The sequence below is a fragment of the Acomys minous genome, assembly GCF_964271855.1.
Source record: "Acomys minous genome assembly, chromosome: 13".
Lineage (NCBI taxonomy): Eukaryota > Metazoa > Chordata > Mammalia > Rodentia > Muridae > Acomys > Acomys minous.
In genome coordinates, this window is record NC_140495.1 from 50,503,323 (window position 1) to 50,523,130 (window position 19,808).

The 19,808-nt window shown below is 41.7% G+C and overlaps 1 protein-coding gene across 2 annotated transcripts in view; it reads left to right on the forward strand.

Moving 5' to 3' along the window:
• UXS1 (UDP-glucuronate decarboxylase 1) overlaps window positions 1-19,808 on the forward strand; it is a 79,764-nt gene that overhangs the window by 49,613 nt on the left and 10,343 nt on the right. For both annotated transcript variants that reach the window (XM_084754270.1, XM_084754271.1), the window contains exons 8-11: window positions 4,324-4,383; window positions 7,272-7,393; window positions 14,383-14,502; window positions 18,327-18,370. In XM_084754270.1, the coding sequence (XP_084610396.1) occupies window positions 4,324-4,383; window positions 7,272-7,393; window positions 14,383-14,502; window positions 18,327-18,370 (346 nt within the window). The remainder of the gene's footprint in view (window positions 1-4,323; window positions 4,384-7,271; window positions 7,394-14,382; window positions 14,503-18,326; window positions 18,371-19,808) is intronic.

Here is a 19,808-nt window from a genome sequence, read left to right on the forward strand (position 1 = left end):
CTTCTGATGACCTGTTGCAGTTCCATAAATAATGTAGTTAATTCTGAGTTATCAGGAGTAAATTCAGCAATTTCTATATGCAAAACAACTCTTTCTGCATATTGAGAGTCAGTAATTATATTAAGAGATTCAGGGAAATCTAACAATATCATAAGGATTGCATACAACTCTAATTTTTGAACTGAAGAAAATGGGCTTTTGATCACCTTTTAGTTGTTATCAGACATATAACCAGCCATACCCAACTTATTTGCATCAATATAGAAGGTGGCTACCCCTGGAATCGGTGCCCTCCTTACAGTGCTTGGAAGGATCCAATTAGTTCTTTTTATAAACTGTATACGCTTGCTTTTTCTTATTAATTTCTCCCAGGTAGTTACTACAAGCTCTTTGCCAATCATTGTCTATTACCCATAATGACATAATTTCAGAATTAATAAGAGACACTACAATTTCCACCTGGTCTATTCCTGACAGTTAATGCAATCTTATTCTACCCTTTGTAATCAGTTCAGAAATTTTTCTTCGTATGTCTTCAATTTTTTACTCTGTTTATTCGCTAAGAAGATCCAATCCATGATTATGTCTTTGATTTGCATAAGGAGCCCAGTATGAGAATGTATTGAAGGTAAAAGAACCAGAATGCAACCAAGTTTAAGAACAACTCTATCCACACATGCCTTTTGTAGTTTTTGCTCTACTAGAAGTAGCTCCTTTTCTACTTCAGCTGTTAGACACCTAGGACTGTTTAAATCTGAAACCCCTATAACAATTGAAAAAAATTACTTAACTCATAAGTAGCTAATCCAATTGTAGGCCTTAGGCAGTTAAAATCTCCCATTAATTTTTGAAAGTCATTAAGAGTTTGCAACTGATCTCTATGGATCTGTACCTTTTGTGGTCAGATTTTTTGTTTAGTTATTTTATAGCCTAAGTATTTGAATCTCCTCTTTGTATTTTTTTCTACAGCAATCTGTAATCCCCAGAATGGCAGAATTCTTTGTGTTTCCTTAAAAATTATTTCTAAAGTATCAGCATCAGAATCAGCCAACAAAATATCATCCATGTAATGGTAAATGTTAGATTGCGGGAACTGCCTACTAATTATTCCTAATGGTTGTTGCACAAAATATTGGCATAAAGTTGGGCTATTCAACATTCCCTGTGGAAGTACCTTCCAATGGTATCTCTTCATAGAACCATTACTGTTAAAATTAGGTACAGAGAAAGTAAACCTTTCCTTATCCTTCTCATTGTGAAAAAACAGTCGCTTAAATCAATTACTATTATAGGCCATGACCTATGTAACAAAGAAGGTAAAAGACTGCAAAAGACTCATTGGTTGAATTACTCTATTTACTGCTCTTAAATCCGTTACCATCCTCCATTTTCTGAATTTCTTTTTTACATTAAATGGGAATTTCAAGGGCTGAGACTCTTCTATATGCTGAGCCTCCAGCATCTCTTGTACTAAATGATGAAGTGCCTGCAATTTTTCTTTTGTTATGGGCCACTGCTCTTGCCATACAGATCTGTTTGAAATCCATATTAGGGGCAAGGCTGTTGGTACATCAGCAGTGGCCCCTCTTATAAATTTGGAAACACAATATCTGAGAAGTTCTGTGTTTGGACAATGGACATAGTTTGTGGTTACCCCTGATTACTCATATTAATATCTTCCCTAGAAGCTTGTACCATTTCACCTCTAGCTTCATCATTGCTTTTCTCCATAATTGCAGGAATATTAATTTGAGTACCCCATTGTTGTAAGAGAGACCTTCCCCATAGATTTATGGGTATGTCAGTGACATAGAGTCTCAGCTTCTCTGTCTGCCCTTCTGGTCCCACACACTTAATCCACTGTATGCTTCATTTTATTTGAGGTAATTTACCAATTCCTATAATTTCTGTATAAACCTTCTGCAGTGGCCAATCTGGATTTCAGTGCCTGTTGGAAAAAATCATGACGTCCAAGCCAGTGTCTACAAGACCTTCTATTTCAACACCATTCATTTGTATCATTAATTTAGCACTGTTTACCTGAACACACAGTTTCCAGTACTCCCAAATGCACCTGTTCTTTCTACTGGAGCAGCTTTGCCCTTGCTGTTAGGAAACAGTAACAGCTGGGAAATTTTATCACCTGCATTAAATTGCATCTCCTGGTTTACACACACCATGATTTTGATTTCCTCCTTACAATCCACATCTATAATACCAGGATGCACAATAAGTCCTTGAGAAGTCAATCCACTTCTTCCCAGAATTATTCCCACTGTCCCTGAAGGCAAAGGACCATAAACACCAGTGCTTATTTTGTAACAGTCAATCTGTGGAGATAGTGTAAGAGGCATATCTGAGGCCGGATCCAAGGCAGCACTGCCTTCAGTAGCATGCTTTAGGTTATTGATACCTAATCCTGGTTTTCCTGCAAGTCCATTACTCCTGGACTGGCCAGGGAAAACCAGCTTGTATTGTTGACGGCACCCTGAGTTCATGGGCCCCTCTTGCCATTTCCTGTTTGCAAGATATTACCTTGCATATCTCTTTTAGATTGGCAATCCCTAGACCAGTGTTTTCCTTTCCCATAATGGCTACAGTACTCCAGAAGTCTTGGCAACTCGTTACCATCATGGCCAGAAGCTCCTTGCTCTCTCCTACAAGCGATATTTTCTTCTGGGTTATTGTGCTGGTTACTTTGAGCTCTAGAACTACAGTTTCTTTGCACATGACCAATTTTATCACAATTAAAGCACTGGGTTTTATGATATCTGAGACCTCTTACTGTAGCTTGCCCTATAATATTGTTTTGATGCTCCTGAGAGTTAATATTAACTGTCTCTCTCACCCATTCATTTAATGGAGTTCCTATTTCTTTAATGGTATAATTGCCCTCTTACATTCAGTATTTGCATTCTCATATGCCAAGATCAGTTTTAGTGCCTGTTTGGTCTTAGATTCTGGTATGGCTCTACCTAGAGCTGTACACAATCTCTGCAAAAATTCTATGAAAGCTTCCCCAGACCCTTGAAATATCTTAGTAAATGGAATGGTTGTCTTACCAGGTTCCTCTACCATGTCCCAAGCTCTTAAGGCTATAACACGATATTGTCCAGTTACTCTATCTTCACATTGGATTTGTTCTCCCCTCACCAAGCAATTGATCTTTATCAACATTTATCCCCCTGGTCATATTTTCTCCTTTTATTCTTACTGCCACTCTTCACCATTCATGATGATAACCATTGTAATTGTTGCACTGTTTCTAATATCGCTGAAACCAAAGTTTTCCAATCTTAGGGAACAAGTCTATGCTGCATAGTCTAGTTATTTAACATTTGTTTAATGAAAGCCAAATGCATTCTATACCTGACTGTAGATTGCTGAAAATGTTTTAAATCCAGCATGTCTCTTGGATGCCGTGCCATTTCGTCATACTGCTCAGTACCATTCTGAGCAGGCACGTGTCTTACAGTAACTGGAAAAGCTGACGGTATCCATGTGGCTCTGGAAGATTCCTCTATGGGAACATTTTTCTCCAAAGACCTTTTCATTTGTCTGCTTCCCTTATCCTCTAGTTTCTGTTTTTCTTCACCTCCTATTACCAAAGGTGCTTTGTACTTTCCCAGCCCTTCACCTTCTTTGTACACTTTCTCCAGTTGCTCAGTCAAGTCTGCAATTCTTTCCAAAAGGATAGAATGTACTGACATTTTTAGTTTTCCTACCTTATCACCCTTTCTTCCAATACTTCTAAGAATAAAATACAATAAAAAGAAAAAAACAGAAAATTTCCTCTGAGTATAAAGCATGAAAGAGTTTTGCAACAGCAGTTGTGATTTTGCTGATACCGCGACGCAACATTTCTATATCCTCAAGATTTGAATCTTCCCTCTTACCATTAGAAATTATAGAACCCATCAGGCCCCACATGGAGCGCCACTTGTTGGCTCCAGTTCCTTAATGATTCTACTTTATTAGGGATTTATTAGAGGCATGTACCTCCCTTACAACCTGACTACCCTAAATAGAAAGGAAAGGAGATTAAGGAGAACAAGAATGAAACCTTCTGGATATCAGTTCCGCGGGCCAATTCCCCTGGCAGCTCCCACTTTTTACCTAAATGTTGCTCTTTTAAAGGGCCCATTTGTAGTTTTCTTGTTGCTATTTTTTTTACATGTTCTACAGCAGATGCACTAGGAGTAGACAATTTGGTGGATACTAATGGACCCATAGGACTAAAACATTGCTTAAATTGGCCACATACACAAATGCCCTGCCTGTGTACACTGACAATTTCTCTGATGATATGTATGCTTTCTGCAGGACTGGCAAAGCGTGTAGGTGCCCGTCTGCTCCTGGCCTCCACATCTGAAGTTTATGGAGGTGAGTGGTGGGGCCCCTGAAAGATGCCCACTGACTCATGAGGCTGTTTGTATCCTGTTGGAGGTGAGAAGGAATCAGTGCAGGATTCCATTTAGAAGGCTCAACCAGTTGACACAGCTTTTCTTTTACTGCTAGTCTGTGAGGCCTGGGTCAAGTCAGTTCTCCAATAATGATGAGATATTTGTCGTTCTATAGAAGTGGATTTTTTCCAATTTTCTCTGAAAGCATCTCAAGAGATTGCCAACATGAAGTTGCTTTTGTCCCTTTTGCTGGCTCATTATTCTTCAGTGAGAGCAGGGAATACTGCATGCTTGACCACCAACAGCCTGCAGGGTGACCTTGCAAGCTATCTGGTGATGGACATATGCTCATTGCCTCTCCTATTAAAGAAAGTTTGCTAAAGAACCTTTAAAAAGGCCAGGCTTGGTGGCGCACGCCTTTAATCCCAGCACTTGGAAGGTAGAAGCAGGTGGATCAATGTGATTTTGAGGCCAGCATGGTCTACAAAGTGAGTCCAGGACACCCAAGGCTACACAGAGAAACCCTATCTAAGAAAAAAAAAACCTTTAGAAGATAATGCCAGTAAACTCCAGGGCACATGTACCTACTCACCACTTTCATGGTCCCTCAAGCTGTTCAACACCTGGGAACATGGGTCAAGTATGAGGAGGGGGTTGGATTTTCAATTCCTGTTGGTTCCTATACAGTCCAAACTCCTAGCTCATACAGTGGGGGAGCCAGACCCTGACGATATATTTTATTCTCTTTTTACATTATTCTTCTGGACAAAGGAAATGAGGATGTTAAGATGTAAAATTGGAAGAGTCCATTTTTGAAGTAAGTTTACCAAATAGAAAAACAACATAGCAACAGATATTTTACAGAAAGTAGTTATAACTGCCATGAAAGTGGCCTAGCCCCAACCCCATCCTCTGTCTAAAAGGCACAGTGACACTTTTCTTTCTATACCAGCCTTTATTTGCATATTTAGTAAGAGCTGTTGTCTTTGGAAGTCTTAAGTAATAAGGGTGGTATGTTCCTGTGGTTTGGTACTTTTTCCACTGGTGCTACTAAAACAATTGAATTTTGTGAAGAATTTGCCTGTCCTGGCAGTATCACAAAATGGTTATGAGGAGGGCAAGGATTGGAAAGGTTTTCTTTGTTTTGTTTTGTCTTTTGAAACAGAATGTAGCCCAGGCTGGACTCCAGTTTGCTATGTAGCCTAGGTTGGCTTCCACTTGAGGTTCCCTGCCTCAACTTTCCAAGTGCTGAGATTATGGGTGTTCACTGTCACACCTGGCTTTGGGAGTCTTTTTTATTAGCCCTTTATGTATGTGGACACATACACATGCGCACAGTAAGAGCACAAGCACCTCTAGGTATTCCAGGTGTACATGTATTTGTAAAGGGCAGAGTGTAACTTTGGAGGCTGGTTCTTCTGTGTTGTTTACCTGGATCTAGTGCTCTCCAGGAAGGGTAGGGCAGCTGACCAGCCATAGGAATATGGCTCTGCTCCCTCAGTGCCCAGGTTACAAAGTGGCTACCACTATGCCCAGTCTTTTTTCTTTTTCAGTCAGTTCTCAGGATAGAACTTGGGTCCTTGTGCTTGCAAAGTGAGTACTTTCCTGAGTTACCTTCCTAACCCTGGCCCTTTACTTCTGTAGCACCCTCACTATCCTCGCCCCCATGTTTTTGTTTTTTGTTTTTTGTTTTTTTTTGAGAAGCTTGCCTTCCTGGCATTCTAGCCCAGAATAGTGCCAAGAAAGAATGGCTGTGCTTGGCTTTCTTCCATGCCAGAAATATATGACTATCTCTCGGCGATCTGGGCTTTCAGAAACTAGGAAAAAGCCTGATCAGGGTCATATCTTTATGTATGTAAATCACTAGTTGTCTTTTTTTTAGGGAGTCTTTTCCTTAAACCCTTCTCTCATGTGTATATTGCCTCTTACTGGGAGAATTTTCACTCATAGTATCAGGCCTTACTCTGCATTGTATAGAACTCCAGAATCGTAGCTGCTTCCTGAAGGTTTGACTGACTCAGGTACATATGCCAAGGGTCCACCCATATACGTTCTCTCCTTTACCCTGACAAGTCTGGTGTCAAACCATGTGTAAAATAAATTGGCTGTGAATTTATAACACAGAGTTACTATATGGTTTTCTTCAGATTTCTTGGGAGAAATTTGTACATTTTGTATCATGGTTGGACACATATATATATATGTATGAAAGTCTTGAAACACTTAGTAAAGTAATTATTCATACTCTATAAATACATTTTAGTTAAATAAAGAGTTTGTTTGGTCATTTTAAGTAGTTTGTTCCTTCCATACATCTTAAAGTATTGATTTATTTATGCATTAGAAAAGCAAAAATTGGGAATTCTGTCTGCCTGTGGATGCTGTGCCCATGTACCTGCCCTGAACAGGGTCCCAGGATTGTTTTCATCATGGGCCTCAGATTTGTTTGATTGAAGGCCAGCATAAAAACTATCATGTTCCACAGAAAGCTTGTTTTAAAACTTTTCTAGGAGTATCCACTTTATTATAATTACATATTTTATAGCACAGAGCCATCTATCTTTCACATAGTTTGTATACCAACCTGGAAGTTAAGAATAATTTAGGGAACAGAATGAAGACAAAATTAAGAGGCCTTGTCCTGCTTTTAACCTGTGAACTGCTGCCATGAATTACTTCAGGTAGGGACAGCACCTGGTCCCCTGAAAAATCAGAAAAAAGGGCACAAAATCCTGAGTTTCCCTCACTGGCATTTCTCAGTTTTTAAATGTTTATCTAGACCCATCATAGAGACATTGTTTCTAGTAATGGACTGAGAACCAGGTTAGGGGGAGAGAAATTAAGTCTCATTTTCTCTTGCTTACTCAGATCCTGAGGTCCACCCTCAAAGTGAGGACTACTGGGGCCACGTGAATCCCATAGGACCCCGAGCCTGCTATGACGAGGGCAAACGCGTTGCAGAGACCATGTGCTATGCCTACATGAAGCAGGTATTTGCCCACACTCATGCTAGTGCTTTAGACACACAGAGCATTGCCCGCAGATGTATAGGAACAAACCCCAGGGCTGATGCCACCTGCCAGTGGGTGTTCTGAAGGCCTGGTATCCATTGTTACAGATGAATGGTATTACAAACCATCTCTACAGATCTTGTTTTCAAAATAAGATGGATTCATTTTAAGTACTGTAAGATGACTGGGAGCAGCGTGCTTCCCTACTGTCATATTGTCCGTCAGCTAACATCTGCCTCTTTTTCCAAGGCCTCCAAGTTGGTGTGGTTTACATTTAATATTTATTACATGTATGTGTGTGTGCATATACATACAGGTGTACTTTCATGGAGATATCAGGAGCTTGTAGATCACCTGGTATTTGCTAGCCACCTTGCTCCAAGAATCCTGTTTCCTCCTACTATGTGCTAGGATTATAGGTGGGCTGCCATGCCCATCTGGTTTTATGTTGGCTTGGGGCTCTGGCCTTCATCCTTTTACAGAATGCACCTAACCACCTCCATGACAGATGTTTAAAATCATCCTCCTTGAGGTCCATATTGTATTTTGTATATTTTCCCTCATTTCCTACATGCTGCACTATTCACTGTTACACTGGGTTCTTCCATCATGGGTGTTTCATGTTGCTCATCATCTCACCCACACACCAGGGTTCCCATGCTGCCTCTACCATAACATGAGTTGGAGATGGCTAGGCACTCAGTTCGCACCTCTGATCTCTAATCTCTGATGTGGGCTTGTGGTTTGGGGCTGCTGCCTTGGGGAGTACAATAGAAGGCAGAGTGTATGCAGGTGCATCACTGTGTTGTCCCATATATTTTCTCACTGAATGTGTTTGTGCTTGGGCCAGCAGTCTCCGGTCCTTGAGAACTTGTTTTTTATTGAAGCATGACATGCAGGGAAATAACCATGGCATGGAATACAGTTTTAGGACAACTATGCATAGATATGCCGGCTGGCCTGGAAAGAGTTATCAGGCCACATCTACCCCGTAAACAAGAGAAGAGGGCAGTACGGGAGTACCTGGTACTAGAATGTAGAAGCAAAGCCCTGGAGGAGTCCTTGTCCCCTGACTATTCTCTGCAGACTATTAGTCATTCTATTATGCAGATGATAGTACAGCCTGAAGCTAAAGCTGCCTCTTTATGATGGGCCTGGAGCAGTTAGCTTCCTTAGTTTTTTAATGCTAAAATAACTTACATGGATAACAGGCTGTAGACCTCTCTGGTCGATTTCTCTGCCAAAGGTAGGCCTGAATTCTTATAGATCTAGCATAAATCATTCTATGAGCATCCAGATTTCTGTCCCTATTCCTGTTGTAAATAATAGGCTCCTACACAGGGAGAGCCATGAGTCTAGACTATGACTCCAGCCAGCTCAAAGATGCACCCTAGCACCCATTCCTCTAGGTCTGAGTAGAGATGACATGACAAGCCTTGCATGCTTAAAACTAGTGCCCAAAGGATCAGGAGCTAGGGCTAGAATGAGAGCAGTATGCTTCAGCTTGAGGTCTGCATGCTCGTCCCTCATTCCACATAGCATTCTCGAGGTGAGTATATGTTGCCTGCGGCTCAAATAAGAGAGTGGGCTCCAAGTTGTTCCCTAATCTCTGACTTCTAAATGGAGCATGAGGCTGTGGCTGGCTACTTGTACAGCATGCTCTGTCCTGCTGTCTTGACAGGCTACTGTAGATAAGGAGGTATCATTGAGTGAGAAGATGACACAGCTCCAAATCTAAGAGCATCAAGGCTAGGGCAGTAAGCACAGTCATTGACGATCAACAGCCCATGTGGTGACACACTAGTTACCAGTTTCTCCTTAGCTGGAGCTTAATTCCAAGTGGCTACATGGTGGTATCGAACTTGAATTCTAAATATAAAGCCATTTCTGGTAGTTTTAGGGAAAAACATTTTAGTTGTTAGGATTTGTGCTGTTAGAAAGTGAGAGTCAAGTTATGTTAGCATATTAGCAATTTGGTTATTTTAATAACTACAGTTTTTTACACACAAGAATGCCTTTTATTAATAATTCTTTTTTATTTACATGGTGTAAAATTAAAATGTAAATAAGATAGAAATATGAATCACCCTTTTTATTAAATAAAATGTTGCCTTTTAAGGATTTTCTTCCAAGATTTTCATAATTAGTGAAATACCCTAATGTATTCAGTATAAAGTTTTATTTCATTGTACATCTTTTATGTAGATCAAAGGGAAGAATAGAATATCCTTCATGAATAGTTTGAACTTGTCAGGGAGGAACTAGGTTGCTGCTTCTGTGTGCCTGTGGGCATGGAGATTTTATAATATGGGGGCTCGCCCTGGGTCTGTGGTCAGGGCTCAGGGTACATTTGGACTCGAAGCCCCCTGTGAGTCTGCTTCTGAGGTCATGGTGTACCCACTTTCTGAGCTAAGTGTGAATAACAGGCCACCATTCATAAAACCGCAGACCAACAGAGTAGAAAGAGAACTCAAGTCAGAAGTCTCTGGGGCAGTATCCTTTAGGGCATATTTATTTTTTAGTATTAGCATTCTTTAAAAAAAAACATAGTCGTTATGTATATTACACTTAAATTGTAAGAAATTAAGCAGCCATACAAGCCCAATGTTCCACGGGTAAAACTCACCCTAGAGGACCTGCTGTGTTTTCTGGCTCTGGTCTTATTCCCAGAGTGCCTGCTGCCAACCTCCTGCTACCTCACACAGGCATCTGCAGTGTGGTATTTGTTCTCTCCTTGGCTTTGCAGTGGTGTGAGCATAACTTGATGACCAGAAGAAGGTCTGCTTGTTAATGTAGTAGTTACTGTTATTTTTGAGGGAGATATATGTCAAGACCCCAGGGCATATCTGGCTGAAAGTGCAGGAGTCTATGCATGTTATGCTTTTTCTGGACGTGCATAACTATGATAAAATTTAATTTATATTAGGCATAATAAGAGATTATTTTCAGTTATGAAACAGACCACTTGTAGAAATATGCTGTGGTAAGACTCCCGGATATATGCTGCCCCCACACTGTCCCCTGATACTACTGCTAACCATAGGTGACTGAAACCGTGGATGGTGGAACCACTGCATTAAAGTAGATCTGTTGAAGGGTCTTGTCAGGCTGCTGCAGGAACACATCTGCCATCACCCAGCATTTTGTGGCCTGCTTCCAGACTGGATTTGAGAGTCACATAGCCTAGTGAGTTTCATTCGACAGTAGCCAAGAACCTTGCTCTCAGATTATTAGCAGCAGAGAATGAGATGATTTAGCTTCCTGTCCCCATTGTTTCACGCATGTTCAGATTGCAAGGAAGACTAAGGGAAGCATGGCAGAGTAAGGGTTGCCATTTCTGGGAGCTCTGTATATAGCTTTCAGGTCAGAACACCAGGCTTCGACTGCAGGACAGGTCTTTGTGTAGTGGAGGGTGACACTTCTGGGTAGACCCATTCCCCAAACTGTGCAGTGCTCCTCTGATCTTTGAGGACTTTCCATCATTGAACAGTGGTCATACTACAACATTCCTGGCCTGACAGAAGACTCTTCAAGCAGTCGTGAGGAAGAGTCCATTTGACTCCACACCTTAGTCCTTGACCATTATAAATGAAGCAGTGGAGTGTCTGATGCCACCTTACCCTTTGGTTTCTCTTCCTCAGGGCTGTTACTAATCCTCCCCACGGTGCTGTGGCTTCCACCATGTAGTCCTGTTATTCTGGTGGGGGCATCTGAGAAACATTGTACACCATCACTATTTTTAGATTAAAAATAATTTTTTAAATAATATATTCTGATCATAGTTTCCCCTCCCCTCAGTCTTCCCAGGCCTTCCTCACCCACCCGGTTCCATGCATTCTTTTTCTCTTTAGAAAATAAAAACATAAAAAGCAACTTAGGATTTTAAAAGAAAAAATAACAAAGTGAAGACAGAGAGAGAGAGAGAGAGAGAGAGAGAGAGAGAGAGAGAGAGAGAGAGAGAGGAGATACAAACACAAGCAAACACCAGTAAGACAAAAAGAAGGGGAAAAAAAGCCTAGACAATGCAATATGAGATAAAAGTCTACAAAACATACCACCAAGTTCCTTTTTTTATTGGGTGTCTACTGCTGGGCATGGGGCCTACCATTGTATGGTTTATATACCCAGTAAGTTTTTTGTTTTTTTTTTTGTTAAAAGAAAGTATTTTTTTCCTTTTCAGTTAAGTGTCTATTAGAGATAGCTTCTTGCTTACAAATGGGGGATCATGGCTACTTTGCCATCTCAGTGCTGAGACCCTGTCTGTCTTAAACCTGTGCAGTTCAGTTCATGTGTGTATCAGTCCTGTTGTATCTGAAGGACACTGTTTCTTGGTGTCATCCAGCCCTTCTGGTTCTTATTTCCACCTTCTCCACCACATAGTTCCCTGATCCCTGAGAAGAGGGGCATGGTGAAGACATCCTGTTAAACCTGTGTCTGTCTCAGTCTTTGCACACTGTCCAATTGTGGGTCTCTCTATTAATACCATCCACTGTAAGAAGCAGCTTCACTGATGAGGATTGAGAAAGACACTGACTTATGAATATAGCACTATGTCATTAGGAAACATTTCATTGATATCTTCCTTTAGCAGAACAATAGTGTTTGGTTCCCTCTAAACCCCTAGTCTATCCAGTCTTGGCCTCACGAGCATTGTTAGGCATGGGTTTCATCTCTGAATGGAGCTTTAAATTCAGTGCTGGTTGTTCCCACAATATTTGTGTCACTATTGTACCAATGTATTACGCCGGTGAGTCACCATTGTGGATCTCAGAGTTTGTAGTTGGGTTGGTGGTTACCTATTCAAGGTAAGTTAGCATGATCAGGAGACAGAGACAAAGGCCAGGTACAAGTGTAGACATCCCTCCTTCCCTGAAAGCAAAGCAGAAATGGTGCATGTGCTGAATTTCTATATATTCTTCCCTTGCGTGGCGCAGTATACAACTTTGTACAGGGCACATAACATTGTATTACATCGTATGATATTAAAGTCATCCAGAGCTGATGCTGATTGTGAAGGTTATATGCAAATCCTACTCAGGTCTTGAGTATTGTTAGATTTTCTATCCAAGGGATGTTGGAATTCAAAGGACATCTGTCTGTCTTGGGCTCAGAGCTGAGACATGGTCAGTTTTCAAAGTGGCATCACTGTTTTTTAATCCTTGAGATGTAGCAGAATTAACATTCTTGTCCCCACTTGAAACAGTAGAATCATATGTCTTCAAATATTAAGTATAACTGGAAACTGCTAGGGTGAACCTGGAATATCCCACCATACTTGTCCTCTCTGCGCTGGGCTTTACACTAGTCTGTCTCTCTTTAACTTCCCATTGGTTTTATGCTGACCCAACTCACACTTACTTGCTTAATGCTCATAGTCTTGGGTGAATGATTCGTGGCTTCCATAAAGGACAAAGCACACAGTGGCCCGAAGCTGTGGCTAAGAATGAATGAGTGGTAATTAGTTCTGGGAATGTTGGCCTTTTGCATGCCGAGTCCCTTCACCATAGCATGATGGAAACTTACCAGTGTCGTAGGTAGCAGGGCTTGGCTATGCAGATTGATTGAAATCATGATCTGCAACATATAGATGTGCTTAGATCCTTCAGAGATTAGTTCTGCCTTCAATGAAATACTGTCCTGGTGGGCACTTCCCCAATTTCCAACCTCTTTTTCCAAGCTCTGTATGGGCATCAGCCCAGCTGCCACCATAAATAGCCTACTGACACCCCGGTATATGTGGCTGTGCCTTCAATATCCCACTATGAGGGTAGAGGATGAGGATCAGGTGAACTGCACATTGAACCTGTGTTGCCTTATGTCAGGGCAAAGATTTGCTAACACTGAAAAAAGAGCTGGCCATACTAATTCCAGAAGATGCCAGTGTCTAGGAAGAGATCAGATCTCAACTGAAAGGAGCTTCAGGTTTATGTCTTTCTGTGTAGCTAATCTTGCTGAGAGACCTGGACTTGAGAGTGTTCATTTGGAAAGCCATGAGGTTGCTGTGGGCAGAGGTAGCAACAGTGGCTACAGCTACTTCTGGAGTTCATGGAGGCTCCTAGGAATCTTTAGTTCATTCCATTTAGCTTGCTTAATGGTTTCAGATGCAAATGGAGAAATCAGCAAAACTGCTTATTTATGTGCTGAGCAGTAAATGTTTGCAAAGGTCAGTGTATAATAAGGCCATGCTTTGGAATGTTGTTCCTGAGAAAGGGGAGAGCAAGAGGGTAAAAGTATCTGGTTTGAGCTTCCCTCTGCTGGGTGGGCCTGTGTGAGTATTATAGAATCACCAAGGCTTTCCAGTCTTTTCAAAGAATAAAACCATATTCATTGTCTTCTGATTCTTTAATTACCTCATCAGTTAACTGCAAGTAAAATCTTTTGAATTATTTTCAATTGCGAGCAGCATCTCTGATCTTTCTCCTCCCATCTTTAATATACTATCCCCTGCTATCCTCGGGGGATAGATTGTACAACCTATGATGGATTCCTGGAACCACAGACCAGTCTGCACTGTGTAATTTAATGCCATTTTCGCCTTATCCAGACATTTGACATGCACCATGGCTGTAACTTGAAGTGCATAACAAACATATGTCTGTGTTCTATCACTAGTTTCACAGATAGAAGATTCCTTAATAAAGTTCAGGTCATGACCCCACATGGGAAAATAGGCATCTGTTAGGAAACAATTTATATATATCAACAGTTTACTCTCACAATAATAGCCTCCCCACCAGAGTGCCCATACTACTGGCCTTTCTATAGTGAAATCTAAGGCAGCTTTGGCAATGATGTAGTTCTGCATCACCCAGTTGCTTTATGATGAGCACTTTATAGAATCGTAACAGAAGTCTTGTCTTTTGGAAGCAAAAACTGGCCTGTTCTCCATCCATGCAAGGCACTAGAAATAGAGCAGAGGGCTGCACACTGCAGAGAGGTGTGCCTCACATCCTTTGTCTCTGTTCCAGGAAGGTGTGGAGGTACGGGTGGCAAGGATCTTCAACACCTTTGGGCCACGGATGCACATGAATGATGGGCGGGTGGTCAGCAACTTCATCCTGCAAGCACTACAAGGGGAGCCACTCACGGTACGTACTGCCCTCTGGGACCAGAGGCTGCTTGTAACCTTCCTCACGGCAGTGAACAAAGGGTGACTGGCTTCAGGGACTTAACATTTCCAGAGTTGACTTTCATATCATGTTCATGTGTATCTCTGCTACTTTCATGAGAGGAATAGAAGCACATGGGTAGAACACAGACCAGGAATGGCCTTACAGTGAGACTTGAGTCCTGTTGCTGCATTCTTCCTGTACTCCTGGACTCCACCTGTGCCAGCTGACCTGCTTGAATGTTCCCCATTGCTCCTCAGCCTCTTAGTGAAAGCCAGGGATGTGAGTGAATGTGGTTCCCACAGAGCTAGGAGAGTGCCGGCCTGGGTGGGAAGGAAGTTGAGCCATGTCGTTGTCAGGTCTGCGCACTTTTACAGGCAAGGATGAAAACTGCTCAGGTCATTCCTAGGATGCTCCTTGGAGCCCAGTAGAGCACCCATGGTCTAAGCTTAGTATTTTCAATGTCTGGTAAAAATAAGAACGTGTACTGCTTCCAACCTGTCAGGGTTTTACACAGGTGACCCCACTGTAAAGTTGATAAGTCAGTACCTACGTGTTCATGTGTGTCCACCAGCAATGGATTGATCAATTGAGTCAGAGCACAATTCTCTGTTGTGTGATCTCTCTGCTGACTCATTTAATACTCACAGCCAGGCTATAGGTGCCTTTTACCTTGATTTTTTTTTCCAAGTGAGGAGACTGAGGTACAGAGATTAAAGTGCCTGAATTTCAATAGCCAGTGACAACATGGTTTGGAGCTAGGGCTCACCTCTGTATCCTGTTGTTTGTGGTATATGCTTCATAGGTGTTAGCTTTTCAACCAATGTAGGACAGAGCTTACCCAGTCCAGAGTGCGTGGCCCTTCAAGATAGACACACTATATTACTGAATTTTCGTAAGTAAATCTTATGAAAGAGCTAATTCTAGACCTCAGCTCTGGAATTCTAATGGCCCAAAGTTTTTGGGTTGGTTTGTTGTTGTTGTTGTTTTTATTTTTGTTTTTTTTCTCTCTCTCTCTCTCTTCCAATTGGCACCTTGCTGCCCTTTGATGGAGGCTCTATGGTCATACCTGGCCTCTCTTTCCACACCATCTATGGACTCCACCAGGTCTTCCTGATGGCCTGGCTCTGGATCCACCCTGCCATTATAGTGTCCTTTTTTTTGCAGTAGCCCTATCTTTGTTCTCCAGTCATGTTTTCTTGGCCTGGCCTAGAGCCAGCCTACTGAACAGGAAACCCCAAAGATCCCTCATCTCAGGGACAGCATATGCCACAGACTTTCCCAGTGCTCCTGTCTTGCCTATTCTGGGAGTGTTTCCTGGACACTCTCCATTGTTCTCTGTAGACAGCACTGACTGGACCACTCTCTATAGGATAATACCATTTGGTTTCCAGTAGTCATGGTTTTGTTTTCATTATACTTGCTACCAGTGGAAATACTTAATTCCTAGCTCCCCAGCACAGCATTAGCTCTAGAAACCAGGACCTTGTTCCATCCATTCACACCTGTGTCCCTGGTCCCAGCACATAGGCAATATGAGGCAAATGTTGGGTAGAAAGTGTTAGAAAATATGGTATTTATGATAACATGGACAGATGTTATTTTCATATGTGGAGAAAGTTCATAACTTATATGCAAATTCTAAACCATTTCACAAAAGGGACTTTGTCTGGATTTTAATATCTATGGAATATTTTGGAACCAATCCCCATGGAAACTGAGGGACAACTGTATATAGGGTTCAGATGATCTCTATGGAAGGAAGACATCCCTGATGGCTTTTCAGCCTCCATACATGGTGACATACAGAAGGTCAGAGCTACTTTGTAGAGAAAATTGTTAGCAGCCTTTGAAAAAGCAGCTTTTCAATTTATTTCCTCTTTGGTGGCTTCCATAGCCCCATATTAAGGAGGAAAGCAACCTCAAGAACGCACACATTGTTGCCAGAGGTCGTGTTTCATGTGTTCCAGCATAACTGTGCCTGAGAAGGGGGAGAAATTACTGGTACCGTCCTAATGCCATGAATCCAGAGCCTGCCAGACTTCCTTCCCTCTTTCCTAGCCCCCAGGGCTGAAGGCCTCTGGAAGCATTTAGAGTGTTTTGGGGCTTTTTGTTTGTTTCAAAGAATTCTGTTGCCCATCAAGAACCTGATTAACTGCTTATGCTTTCCTGTTGGGTTGAAGATATCGTTTCTTCCCCTTGTCAGGTGGTTTTGTGTAGCAACCGAGCACAGCATTGAGCACAGAGAGTAATTAATTGGTCACCATACTGCTTTGATCTGAACACTTAATCCCCACAGAGCAACTTTGACATCAGAGTGCAAGGCTGTACGGACTCATAAGTATGCCTGAGCATTCGCTCAGCTGGCCTGTGGACAAGGAGCAGCCTCTGCCCCTCAGGCAGGCAGGCATGTCAGTGAGCCACGAAGGCACATTAGCTCTACACCTCAAGGCATTAGGTGCTTTTCAAGGCTCTGTCCTCATTGCTCCTTTGTATCCTGTCAGCAGACATCTCCATAAGCAGTGTTGTTATTCTTCCTTTCCTTGTAGGCCTTCCGTGCTCCAGTAGAACCTGAAAGTATAGATCTTTGAACTTGGCATGCATGCTCAGTGTTGAGATAGAGCACTGCTTCCTTACAGCGTGATAATCTGGCCACACTAGCTATGCTCCCTTACTTTCTGAAAAAAAAATCTATGCTGGTTGTTAGAACTTTTCAATTTTTAGGTGTCATTCTCATTTTTCTAAGGATTTCTACCAGGCCCCTTATCTGATCAGAATACAGCTCCATGGCTGTTCTAACTGAGGCTGGCCTGAAGACTGCCGGGATCTATATAACCCATATCTCCATAGCCACCACCTCATCCTACAGTGCCCATGGGTAGCCCTAAGATGCTTGGAACAGAAATTTCTCATATTCTTTATTCAATATATAAAAATTAAGACAAATATTGACACAGTAGTGTAGTCACATTTCTGTCATTGTCAAATTTTTGTAAACATTCATATTATCTAGCTCAAACATTCTCAGAGCATGAACCCAGAACTCTCAGTATCACACCAGAAGTCTCAGGTGAGTTCTGTCTTGAACCAAGATCTTGCATATCAGAAGCCTGGATGTTTGGCACTCTCTGCCTGTGTGCTAAGTAGTTCGGAGCCATGGTTGCACCTCAGAGTCATTCCAGGAGCTTGAAGAATATTAAGCTTGGTTCCCCACCCCCACCCCCCGCCCCCACATCAACTAAATCCAACTGTAGCTGATACTTGGGAATTGGTACTTTTAGGGTAGTGAATACAACTGCCAAAACACTATGCCTGTAGTTCCTTTTCTAGTTTTGAGGCCTTGGTAATGTGTTCTCCTGACTGTTAATCTGTTAGTTTGCCATTGTTTGGGGTCTTGTTTAGCAGCTATATTCTTGCAGTACTGTGGATGTATCTTTTTGTCATTTCTCAGACACACAATCTTATCTCACAGCAGACTTCCTCTGGCTCTCAAATTTTTTCCATGTTCCCTGAGCCGTGGGTAAAGGAATTGGTTTGTAGATGTAAGTGTGGAGGCTGAGTACCCCATGGTCAGTTCTCTGTGTTTTGTGCTGCTCTCTGTCTGCTACAATGAGAAGCTTCTTTGATGAGGAATGAGTATGTATCAGGCAAAGAGGGTTCGTGAACCTCAGGGTGTTGTAAGTTTATGTCAATACCTCTTCAAGGATTGGTCCTGAAGTCAGACCCACAGCGTTCCAAGGAGCCATTGACCCACAGGGCGTCAGAGTGGTTTTTCTCTGGTCTAACTCTTGCCTTCTTTCTAGGTATATGGATCTGGGTCTCAGACACGGGCATTCCAGTATGTCAGGTAAGACTCCTGTCGCTAGTCTTGGTTCTGAGTAGAAGAAAGCAGTAACAGTTTGGTATATATTGTACATGCTGGCTATTGCCACAACTCAACTATGTATTTAGTTAATTTTAATACTTGATCAGGAACCTCTTGCTTTTCTCTGTTTAAAAGTTAAAGTTGATTTTCATCACCATCTCTGTGATCCTGACTAATCTTTTACTGCCACCTAGTGTTGCATAGATGAAGTGATCTTGCATTGTGAGTGGAGGAGCTTGAATAATTAATACTGCAGGCACCCATCAAACCTGCAGACTCAGATGTCTGACCAATTTTTAAAAAAAAAAAAAACATGCCTTTTTAGCATGGAGAAAGTCTTTAAGAATATAAGGTAAGAGTGTCTTAATGGCGTTCTTGTGTTGAAGCTGAGGCAGGCTTACGTTTTTTAGAATAGTTTTGTTTGGTGACTTTTATTAATAGTCCTTAGGATCCTACCTAAAGTTTTCTTGTCAATGCAGTTGGTAATTATAAGCAATTACCACACTGAAATACCTTCTATCTATACATAGCTATTACAAATTTCATGGAAATTTCAAACATTGATCATTGTAAAATCCACTTCTATATTTTGACACCATGTACTTTTGCTTTTAAATGCAAATACCTCAAATGTCTGTTGGCCAGGAAATGCTGTCCCAGGTGTCTTAGAGCCTTCCATGGGTACTTACTGTAGGGTAAGATGTTACCTATGGGGTACAGGTTTGGGTAGCCCCTAGCTTTAGCCTGAGCAATCATGTCTCATTAGGTGAGAAACTTAGTAGAAATCGCTTAGAAAAATAAAATTGGAAATGCTGCTTTAATTATTTTCCAAAAGTTAAGATGACCAGTATAGACTTCCCCCTGAAGGTATGTAAACTATAAAATGAGGAAAACAACCTGTTGATAAATGTATACCACAGCCAGTGCTTGTTTCTCCTTACCCATCTTTATCTTGTCAAACAGGGCCAAAAACCTGAAAATGAGATTTAGCTGGTCATTTGTTGTCCAAATAGGTTAGCTTACTCCAAGAGACAGTTTCACAGGGGAAAGTGGCCATCCTTCTCGCAGGACAGTTTCTGTTTTAAAGTGTAAAGCTCGGGCTGTGTGCTTGGAGAAATGTATTGGGGCACATTTCTGTAGCTGGACTGGACCATCCAGACTACCATGTATAGAACCATCTCTTCATAATAATAATAACAATGTGTTTTCATCCCATCCCCCTTCACCCATCCCTGAATCATGCACTTCCAAGGAGATCTTAGTATGTTCAAGTACAGATTCAACCTTGAACTATATAGTCAGGGTCCCAGACTTTCTCATTTTCCACCATCGTAACTCTTGATGTAATACGAAGGGCACTAGTTAGAAGCCTGTTTTCCTCCTGGTTTCAGTGACATCTCATACAAAACTGAAAACTTCA